The 11,778-nt window shown below is 42.9% G+C and overlaps 1 protein-coding gene across 1 annotated transcript; it reads left to right on the plus strand.

Moving 5' to 3' along the window:
• Positions 1 to 7,002: 7,002 nt before the first annotated feature.
• On the plus strand, positions 7,003 to 11,541 carry LOC123649089 (5-hydroxytryptamine receptor 2A-like). The gene is made up of 2 exons (XM_045567002.1): positions 7,003 to 7,249; positions 11,309 to 11,541. Exons 1-2 carry the CDS (start codon positions 7,090 to 7,092, stop codon positions 11,539 to 11,541), a joined length of 393 nt encoding a protein of 130 aa, XP_045422958.1. The 5' UTR covers positions 7,003 to 7,089.
• The last annotated feature ends 237 nt before the right edge of the window (positions 11,542 to 11,778 follow it).

The raw sequence follows: 11,778 nt of genomic DNA on the forward strand, positions 1-11,778 counted from the left end.
CTAAATGTTTTTAAAATAATAATTTTATGCTTATAAGCATAACATATACATGCTTCAGAAAATTTACAAAATCTAAAATAAGCACACAAAGAAAAAAATCACAACTCCTTGATCCAGAAGAAATCTGTCACTATTTTAATGTATTTTTTCCACTTTATTACCATGCAGACATATTTTTTTAAGTTGAAATCATACACTATAGAGCTTATTCTTATTTAACATTAGCTTGTGCATGATTTCCCACACAATGAAATGCTGTCCAAGTATATGATTCTTAACAGCTTCATGGTACTTCATTTGGTCTCTCTCCTCCTTGAAATATTTTTTTCTCTTGGCTTTCAGAACACCACATTCTCTGCTTTTTCTTTTTCCTAACCAACTGCACCACAGTTCTTCCTCATCTCCCTCATCTCTAAATGTTGAAGAGCCTCCAGATTCAGGCCTTGGACTGCTTCCTTCTCTACTCACTTAGGAAATCTCCTTTTATCTCCTGGCTTTCAAAACTGTCTATATATTCACAATTTCCAAATTTTTACCTTCATTCTGGACTTTTCCACTCCATTCTAGACTCTTATATTCGTCTTGTAGACATAATACTTTGTCTTATAGCATTGCAAGTTCAGCACGTCCAAGACTGATCTGATAATCACTGAAAATCAGCTTCCCCAAAGCCTTCCTCATTTCAGTTAAGGACGACTCTATCCTTCCAGTTGCTCAGTTCTAAAACCTTCAGAGTCACCCTTGTCCCCTCTTTCTCTCACATCCCACATCCTATCCCTATTCATCACCAAGTTCCCACTGGCTCTACCTTCAAAACATACATAAAATCCAACCATTTCTCACAAACCCACTGCCACTACCATAGTCCAAGCCACCACCACCTCCCCCCAAAACCCGTGTTCCTGCATCTATACACCCCTACCTTGTTTCACTCCCTAAAACTCTAACTGGCTTCCCATTGCACTTGCAATAAAATCCAGACCATTTGTCATGGCCCAGAAAGCCTTACATGATGCTCAATAAACTCTTAAGCCTCATTTCCTACTTTATCACCACCATTTCCTACTTTACCACCACCAATCCTCCCTCCAGCCTCCCACCAATCCCAGTATAGCCTCAGAACCAGCCTACATGCCATTCCCTCTGCTGGTACAGCTCTCCCTACAACCTCTCCTCTTCCTGACCTCTGCTCCAGTGCTACAGTAGGAGATCCTCCCTGACCACCACACCCAAACTATCCTCCAATCTCAGTACTCTCAATCACAACACCCTATTAACTCACTTCACAGAATTTACATGATACATAAAAATATCTACCCCCAGACTAGAATGCAAACCTCATGAAGGGCTCTGAACATCATCTGATATCACTGCGTCTGCACTCACAGTCTGTCTCCTCTCAGCCACGATGGAGGACCCCTCTACTTGTGCACTTGATCCTTTCCTTCTCGTCTACTCAAGAGCATCATGTCAGCAATTATCTCCTGCCTCTATTGTGTTACCAATTTCCCCCTCTCCCCTAGATCATTCCTATCAGCACACAAACATGTTCTAATTTATCCAATCTTGAAAAAATCTCTTTGGCTCTTACCATTCTTCAACTACCACTCCATTTCTCTGCTGTGTTTCTTTAAAAATCTTCAAAGTAGTTGCTTATACTCATCATTGGTTCTTTCTCTCCTCCCATTTTCTTTCTTTTTTTTTTTTTTTTATTATTTCAGCTCATCATGGGGGTACATAATCTCTTCCCATTTTCTCTTGAACCCATACAGCTGCGCTTTCACTCCAACCACTCCACTGGAACAGTTCTTATCAAAGCCAAAGACCTTACCAAAGACCACCGTTTTGGTAAATTAGACGGTCATTTCTCAGTCCTCATTATACGCAGCCTACCAGGAGGCATCTGACCCAGGTGTGCACACTCTCTCCTTGGCAATCTTTCATTCACCTGGCTTCAGGATCCACTCTCTCTGAGTCCCTCCTTACCCTCTGGGTGCTCCGTCTCAATCTGCTGGACTGGTTCTTCCACACCTCCGTGACCTAAAACACTGCAGTAATCCATGGCCCAGTCCTCAGACCTCCTCCCTCTCTATCTCCACCCACTCTCTTAGATGATCTCACCCAGTGTCACACTGCAAATGCCATTGATTAGTTTATATCTCTCCCCTAAACCCTATACTTATCTACACTACCATCAACTACTTCTTGAGTGAACAAATTAAGGCGAGAGCCTTGTCCATCTTCGTGGTTATGTTCAGCACCTGAAACAGTGCTTGACACAGCACTCAACAATTATCTGTTAAATTAATGAACACTGTTCAACTAAACACCACTGTGAGAAACTTAAATAGATAGATTACACTCATTAGCTAATTTCAAGCAGTTGTTTCTTTTGACACAAGCCAATGGCATAACAGAAGGCAATTTAAGACATTGTTTTCCAGGTATACAGTGGTCAGGTGGTCTAGCTTGTTTCAAACCTGAGAACTGAAGCATCTAAAGGAAGTGATGGATTTTATGCCATTTAGGAAATCTTTGGTAAATATATTTTCTCATTCTCAGGCCTTTAATCAGATTTGGGTAGCAGAAATCTTCAGGACATATTCTTAATAGTCATAGAGTAAAAGAATTCTATGCTGCCAATTCAGAACAGAATCAGATATAATCAGCTGAGTGGAGGATAAAGTTGGCACTGTCTTGAAAAATTTAGAAGCTTAAAAAGGACAGACATAACAAGGAGCTAGTCTATGTTCCTTTGAACAAGAAAAAAAAATGTGTTGATTCTTCAAATGTCCAGGTGATTTTGTAGCTTCTCAGACTACATTCTTTAAAAAGACAGTTTAATCACAGCAGTAAATGAATCTCACAGACATATCAATGAGTAAGAAAAGCCAGATATAAAACAAGTATATACTAGATGTTTTCATTTAAGTGAAGGTCAAAAAAGGGCATGAAGAAACTTTCAGAAATGATAGAGTGATAGGTATCTTGATTTGGGTGATAGTTACACAGATGTATATAGTTGTCAAAACTCATTGAACTATATACTTAAGATCTTTATATTTTAATGAATGTAAAAACTCAATTTAAGCAAATAAAAGCATCTACAATGAGTGTTCTAGATGAGGGGGGAGTGGGGAGACAAATATAAACACATTTCTTTACTGCAGGATCTCTCACAGACTTTAATATGCTAATGTGTACTGTATATTTATAAGAGGAGCCTATAGCATGCAGTATGTTCCAGATTTAATTGCTCAAGGAACTTTTTTTCCTCACATATATTAACATCTATAAGGCAGTAAATGTTTCATAAACCCAATAACTTCTGCCTAGAAAAAATTCAAGCAAAGGCTACAAATACCATGGCAGTCATTAAAAAAAAAAAATTAACATCTAATTTTAAGCAATCACTTTCCAGTGAACCCTCCAGAATAAACTAGTTGTAAAATGTTCTCCTATATAAGGTCCAATTAAGTACTGGAGGAATTCTGTCCAAAATAATAAATTTAGATTTGGAGTTGTTGATCGTAAATTCATTCTGTCAGTAGTTAGATAGCAAAGCCAGCTGTCTACTGACAAACTCCAAGCTAATGGCGAGGAAGCATTCATCATCAACATATACACAACACTTCTACTCCCTATAGGACATCCAACTCATCCAGAGGTGGTAGCAAGGCCTTAAAACACAAGTTTAAAAATATAGGTCTTAGGTTGGGTTCTCCAGGAAGCTGGCTCTGAGACAGACTTGTGTGTAGGAGATTTACTGGGGAGAACTATCAGATCAACACCTACATGGTGGCAACAGAAGCAGGACTGGGCAGGGAGAGGCATTTAGCTGTAAAGCAGTCACAGCAAAGGCCTTGGCAGCTCCTATGGGGAGCTGAGGAACCAGGGTGGCCCCAGAGGGTTATCCAGCCTTGAGGCAAGGAGGCCACATCTTTACATCCTCACACCAGAGCAGCTGTTGCAAGCTGGCTGCCCCAGGGAAGGGGAGTGACCATGGGCAAACTGGCCTCTTTGGCTGAAGGTAATTTTCACAGGGAGCACCAGCTGAGAGAGGTCAGCCTCCAACACTTCCAGCAGCAGGTACCGAGTGCCTCAGTCCCGAAGGGAAGCTGGACAGCAATCACAGTGTCCACCATGTCAGCCAATACACACCCATTTCACCAAACTCAAAAGGGGTGTCTGACCTGCAAGAAAACATTCCTACCTGATCTAACTCTGATGCTATTAGTAAACTCTTTTTAAAAATCAGTAGCCCAGGGCTTAGATTGTGCCCATATTGCTTTGCCCATACTAAGTATTCATAAAACTGCAATAAACACTGCAAAAATAATCTTGGATAGTTACCAAAAAATTTATTTCACAGTGCAAACCACATATCAAGAAACTCACTGACTAGTTTTGGCACGACTAGAAGCCTAGCTGTTCTTCATGAGGAACCATGGTCTGAGAACATCAGAATTCTCTAGAAAGAACTATAAAAAGAAAATCCATAAAACAAAATTTAACATCAAAAACCTTCCGAGTAACTTTCCAACACTGGAGTATTTGTTTAAATCACATTTCCCTTTGTCCTCTTTTAAAAAATGAAATTAGTATCCCATTGGACAAAGTGATGAAAAAGAGAGATTCTAGGTTTCTCCCTGATTCTCCTTTTTAATATATGCTCACAATCTATCTTAATTTATGCTAACAGTTCAATCAAAACACACCTACTGAGGACCTTCTATTATGAGACACCAAGATTGGTATTAAAAGCATAGAGATGACTAAGACATTCACCACCTAATACAGAACACAGACATGTACACAAGTAATTATAAATCAGCATACATTCACTCAACAAACATATCTAAGCACCAACTATGTGAACAACATAGACACAGTTCTATGCATATATGGGGCTTATACGCAACGTGATGAGCATTAAAAGAGAAGACTCCCGAAGATGCCACAGTCTTTGCCTCCACTGGGGAAGGAGCGCCACAGAAAGCTTAGTAACAGTAAACTTAATAATATTAATAATAATAAAAATAAACTAACCTTATTGAGTGCTTAAAAAGTGCCAGGCACATATATAAATGTATCCATATTTAGCTTTCAAACCAATCCTCTGAGGTCAGTATTGTCAATATTCCCTAGATACAGATGAGGAAACTAAAACAGGAGGAATTAAGCTTAATCAAGGCCTCACAGGTGGTAAGTGGTGGGCCTGGGATTCAGGGGAGAGAACTTTGGAACTGAGCCTTGAAAACTAAGTAGGAATTCACCAGATGGACACCAAAGAAAAAAAGAGTGGTGAGAACCCTCCAGACACAGGGAAGTGAAGTACAAAGACAGAAAAATGGTCAGAACACACAAGTTCAGCCTGCACGTAGGCTGCTTGTGGGAGAGTAACCAGAGTCCAGGCCTGAAAAATGGGGCAGCGGGGGACCGGCAGACTAAGAAATTAGTCGTGCACCCACAAGGAAGAGACTGCAGGGGAGTGATGTCAACTTTGTTATTTAACAGTATCAGAAAGCATGAAAATGCCTAACGTTCCTTGAGAGTGTCCTGTAAGACAGACAGGGGCTAGATGTTTACACACATGATCCCATTTTAGCTTCGCTACAATCTTAGGAGGAAGGTACTGCTATTATCCCATTTTACAAGCAAGAAAACTGAGCTCTAAAGGGAGCAACTAGTTGGTTCGAGGTTCTATGGTTTATGAGTTATAGAGCGGGATCCCAAACCGAGGAACTGAGACTTCAGAGCCTGTGGGCTCAGCTGCCTTCTCACCAGTGCTGGGGCTGGAGGAGAGGAGACATGAGGACCATGTACACAGAGGTGGCAACCAAGACCGAGATGCGGCAGGGACAAAGAAGGAACAGTCATGGGTAACAGCCGGCTGTTTCAAGAGGCAGCGATTCCACTGGCCCAGAGAGCGAGTGGGACAGGCACGGAGAGCTGGGGATGGAGAACGAGGGAAGGTGCTGAGGTCAAGGTCTCCTGGGAGACAAGAGAAGGAGCCAGTGGGCAGCCGGATATTTAGGTCTGGAACTAAGGAAAACAACCTGCTATGAAGGTACAGATCGGCCACAAACAACACGTCTGAAGGCACGAGAGTGGCTGAATCTGTCCAGGGAGGGTCTAAAGAAGAAGCGGAAATAGTGATGACTAGAGACCTAGAAATCCCCAACTGTTCAGGAAAGAGTCCATTGTCTTATCTGTAAAAATAAAGAGATATAGCCACCTTCTTTAGAAACCTACTTGGGAAAGGGCTTCCTTTACTAGGCAGTTTGTCATGACTTTCGCAAAAAAAAAAAAAAAAAAAAGTTGGTTTTGCAAAAACCAACTCATTCTTTACCACACGTGGGTTTTGAATTACACCCGGGTGGCATATTTCTGCCGAAGAGGATTAGCTAGTTGAACGGTGTATGTATTTAATAAATGACAACAGTCCAGTTTATCAGAGTTCTCACCACATTTGCTTGGCCACGCTGAGCCCGTGTGGCTGATGTCAGTAATTCCACTCTGGGCACACACTCTGCTGGCTTCGCATGGAAGCGCCTTATGCTTACGGCACTCCCGGGACACACTGTTTTCTAGCCTTATTTATGTTCTCTCTTCAGTCTTCACCCTTCAACCTAAAAAAAATCTCACAGCACAGCTTACCTGCCTTCTCAGGAATCTGCACAAAAGGCCATTTCTCCAGTTTCTCTCTCTTGAAAGCAAAGGAAAACTTCTCAGTGTTAACATGTAGCAAAAAGAGGGGGGGAAAAAGCCTATTTGGTCCGCCCTCCCTGGCTGTTGCTACCTTGCAGTTTATGACACACAGATAGAGGGAGGTCTGCTGAAGTGAACAGGCAGCCAGAGAGCTACTCGATTCCCGTGGAAACCAGGAGCCTCTCGGGGAGGAAGCCTCTTCCTACTTTCCTGTGCGGTTCTTTTGTGTGTGACTTTGAGGGGCTCCTGAATGATTTCTAAACGTGCGCCTGCTGAGCGAGCCGCACAGGGAGGGAGGAACCCAGCTCGCCGAGCGGTGCCAGAGGAAGCCAACACGAACCTCGAACCTCGCAGCGCTGGAGCTGGCTCGACTCTGGCATGCAGTTTTTGAAGTCAGCAAAACAGAAAGCAAATTACTATCCTATTATGCTGGTGGGAGCTCAAGCAGAGGGGACTCTACACCGCCTTAATTACTATGAGAGATGCAACGAGTCGCAGAATAACAAGGGTATCTCACGTGTGCACCCTGAAGACAAATGTAAGTTCTCATGCTGCTATATTTTATATTGCTGTGTAATTTTCTTTCTAGTTTGAAATCGTGCTTGGCCAAAATGTAATCGTTTCAATGGGAATTTCTAGTGTGCAAAGTTGTCTGCTAATCTTTACTTAAGACTTTCTTTTCCCCTTTTGTTAACTAAGCAACATAATATGAGCTAAAATTCCTGACAGCAGCTGTGGCAGTTCAGCCTAAGACTGACTGAGAACTGTAACCCGAAGTACATCCAATTACTATGGGATTAACACTGGGTGTATTTTTAATTGACTTTCTTAATGTAGAATGCATACGGCCCCACTGTGTTGGATTGCATGCTATTTTAATATTGCTGAGGCTAAGCTAGTGGGATCGACATAACCAACAGAATGAGATAGAGCTAAAATGAGATTCCCGGTAGTTACAAAACTTTTCTTCTTTGGCCAGGACCACATTTGTCTCCCCGAAAGCTCAAAACTCTGCAACCTCTATGCTAAAAGTTCATTCTGCTTTTTTTGCCCTTGCTTTGGTGGAAAAAAAAATGAAACCAAACAGTGGACTCTCCTAAAATTACAAAGGAAGGAAACATAAAGAGCCATCGCAATTCTTTAGCTCTCATTCTAATAATGGGAAACAAAAAGGCAGCCAAAGGAGCCCAGCACGTACAGCACCCTCAGTCTTACAGAGTGTGGGGACAGAAAGGTGAATGGTGAGCAGAGGCTGTAACTTGGGAGTCTTTCTACACCTCATCTGCTGCAAGTTCTGTCTTAGAAATGGATATGCTTTGTGAAGAAAATACTTCTCTGAGCTCCACTACGAACTCCTTAATGCAATTAAATGATGACACCAGACTCTACAATAATGACTTTAACTCCGGAGAAGCTAACACTTCTGATGCATTTAACTGGACAGTAGACTCCGAAAATCGAACCAACCTTTCCTGTGAAGGATGCCTCTCACCACCGTGTTTCTCCTTACTTCATCTACAGGAAAAAAACTGGTCTGCTTTATTGACAGCTGTAGTGATTATTCTAACCATTGCTGGAAACATACTCGTCATCATGGCAGTGTCCCTAGAGAAAAAGCTGCAGAACGCCACCAACTATTTCCTGATGTCACTTGCCATAGCTGATATGCTGCTGGGTTTCCTTGTCATGCCCGTGTCCATGTTAACCATCCTGTATGGTGAGTGGCATTAGCTTCCCAGCTGTACCCACACTGGTAATAAAGAGCATGTGCATGTCATCAGCAGAGGAGATGGGGTTCAGGTGACAAACTGTCAATAGAAGGCTTTGTTTATAGGCTGGAGTCTATTGTGATATGCTAGTTTCTTAAATTTTACTCTTAAAATGGGATTTCACCCCAAAATCAGGCCACCTATTACCTGGGATCATTGGAGAGTTTGTGCTTTAAAACATGTACCTTTTTTATGTATGAAATTATAAAGACCCCAATACCAAAACAGTCATAAAGCAATAACTTACCCGTCATTTCTGAATCCACTGGATTTTTTGTTTGTTTATATTCCCAACCAAATATTCCAGCCTTCAGGACAGAACAGTTTTTTGTCTTTGTCACACAGTTTTCAGCACTTCTAATGGAGTGGTAAAACCTTCCCAATTACCTTGGAACATTTGCAGGGAGAACATTAGTGATGCAGGGTTTAATGTTAAAATATGCAGAGCCTCCATTAGAATAAATGAATTACTCCAGTTTTAATTGTTCCCTGCCCAGAGAAGCTAATTTGGAAATGTGCCTTTGAATTATACCCTCAACTCTTTAAAAATGCATATGCATCAAACTCCTCCAGACTGGTTTGGAGGAGGGTGGGAAACAAACGGGAAGAGATTAATCTTGCTTTCTTCTCAGCAGAGGATGAAACAGTCAAACCTCTCAGCAAGTCAGCAAACACTGGGACGGCTTCGGCGGGGAGCAGAATGTGATATTCTTTCCAAATTATGAGTAACACAGCCAGATTTCTCCTTAAAAGAGAGAGAATATTGAGACTGCTGACAAAAGCACATGAGCAGTCACTAAGAGCTTAGAGACAGGTTATGAGAGGTATCTTTAAGAGATTTTCTGGCCAAGTCTTAGAGGCTAAAATTAAAATAAAAATAAAATAAAAAATCGACCCAGCCCTGAAGAGTGCGAAGGAGGAAGGCAGTGCGCTAGGGAGAGCAGGCGCGGGTGGCACAGGGCTGATAATGATCATTGCAAGCCCAGCCCTCGCTTGACCATTTAAATGCCACACCGGAATGATTTCATTAAATTCTCCTGTCATTTCCCAGACATCTGGGGAGGTTCTCGCCTCCTAACCCTTGCACCCCGCCCTCGGGGCAAACTCCAGCGGGAGATGGCGGGGGTGACGGAGCAGCCACCGCTGCGGGAGGGCGGGGGGACCCCGGCACCACCCCCTCGGCGTGCGCGGGCGCCCCCTGGCGGCGAACGCTCGGCGCGCAGCCCGTTCCCACCGGAGTCCTGCCTGCCCCTCGCTGGGCTGGTCCTGCCGCCTCCCCTTCTCCCGCTAGGAAATGCTGCCCGCTGCTTATCCCCGCCGCGGAAACCCGGACTAAGCAAGGCCCCGGCTGCCTCCCTGCAGAGCAAACCCCTCGGAGAGCCCACATCAGTTCCGAACAGGCAGAGCTTGGCTTCCCCGCTCAGGCGCTGCTAAAGAAAAACCTTTCGCTTCTTTCAGCTCAAGCTCTTTGCAAACAATGCCACCTCCAAATTAGGCTTGTTTCCTGCACCCTTTACTTGTCTAAATATCTCTGGTGGCATTTGGGTAGAGAGTACGTTTGTATATGGACAGTTTATTCAGCTTTGTGGATCTGTAATAGGAAAAATGGCCTTTACAATTTTCCTTTTCACCTGCAGGCAGATCTAACACCACCGCTAATCCTGTTAGCAAAACTAATTAAGGTTTATATAACCATTTGATCCGATCTCCTCCAAAACAAACAAAAACAGGGTACTTATGTCCATAAGGCATAGTCTGTCTTCCTAATAGGGCGAATGACCTCCAGTGTTTCTTATATTGGAATGGCCTGGGGAATTTTAAAAATACTTGGAGGTTAGGAGACCACCTCCAACCACCCTCCGGAGATGGTAGTTTAATTGGGCTGGCTTGGCCTGGGCATCAGGACTGTCTCTAAAGCTCTCCAGCTGATTCTAAGGTGCAGCCAGGCTTGAAAACCGCTACCCCAAGCAGTGGTTCTCAAAGTGTGGTCCCTGGAACAGCGACAGGAGCACCATTCCGCAGCTTGCTGGGAATGGCAAATCCTGTGGGCTCCCAGACTAACCACACCAGAACCCCCGGTGGTGGGTCTAGCTGTGTGTGTTTTAAGAACCCATGTGGGAGATTCTGACACTCACTAAAATTTGAGAACTATCACCCTGAAACAAAGCTCAAAGCAAGGACACGCACTTCATTCTTCACCATTGTCTTCAATTTTTCCCCACACACCCCAAATTTGAGTTTAACCCCCAAAACATCATTAGTTAATTATTTTCCATTTTTACAAATAAAAATATATTCCCAATCTGAATTCTTAATCACCTAGTCATGTGCACTAATACCATTGATTGCCATCACTATGTGGGACTGGATGGTTATAATAATAGCTAAGAGATAGGACTAACCTTAGGGACCTACCATCTGGAGGAAGATATGTGTGTAAATCACGACAGGACAGTGTGAGAGGTGCTCCAATAGAGGAGCCCAAAACACATCACAACTTTTGACATAAAATCATTTTTTAAAACGGTTTTGTTAAGAGGTAGGGGGAGAGAGAAAAATCCCTAAAGAAAGACAATCCAAGTTCACCACACCACGCTGATGTAATTCCAGACACTAGAAATTTTCAAACTTTGTGGTCAGCAGCTAATGCAATCTTATAGTAAAGTATATTTGCTATTAAGCTTTTTTTCAAATGTAAAAAATATCATGTGTCACCTTTCACCACCACCTGTGCCTGTCCCAGAGATGAAAACTGTTGTCACAGGGCGTAGTCCACATGCCCCAGGAGGCACAAGGCTGCTTACTGATGACAACCTTCTGCATCACAGGGTACCGATGGCCTCTGCCTAGCAAGCTGTGTGCGGTCTGGATTTACCTGGATGTGCTCTTCTCCACGGCCTCCATCATGCACCTGTGTGCCATCTCCCTGGACCGCTACGTCGCCATCCAGAACCCCATCCACCACAGCCGCTTCAACTCCAGAACTAAGGCGTTTCTGAAAATAATTGCTGTTTGGACCATATCAGTAGGTAAGTGGGAATATATTGGAAATGACAGTTGATGCTTTCTACAAAACACTTGTTTTGTTGCACTGAAACCTGACATCCTAAATCTATTGTCTCGTGTGGTGTAAGATATGTTACAACATAGTAATTATCAGATTCACATCAGGAAAGAAAAATCTGTTTATGTCGCTGGCTGACAACATAAATTTGTATTGCTTTGCACAGGTAAGAATATAAACACCACTAGAGCCAATGGAATAACTGTGCTGTTTTCCCCGTTTCTCACTTTCAAG

This window comes from Lemur catta, chromosome 13 (genome assembly GCF_020740605.2).
Source record: "Lemur catta isolate mLemCat1 chromosome 13, mLemCat1.pri, whole genome shotgun sequence".
NCBI classification, from domain to species: domain Eukaryota; kingdom Metazoa; phylum Chordata; class Mammalia; order Primates; family Lemuridae; genus Lemur; species Lemur catta.

Excerpts from the sequence above, each read along its gene's own strand:
- LOC123649089 (XM_045567002.1), top strand. The coding sequence starts at position 7,090 with ATGCAGTTTTTGAAGTCAGCAAAACAGAAAGCAAATTACTATCCTATT. Across the intron at positions 7,250-11,308 it reads TGTGCACCCTGAAGACAAAT|GGTACCGATGGCCTCTGCCT; the intron begins GTAAGTTCTCAT and ends TCTGCATCACAG.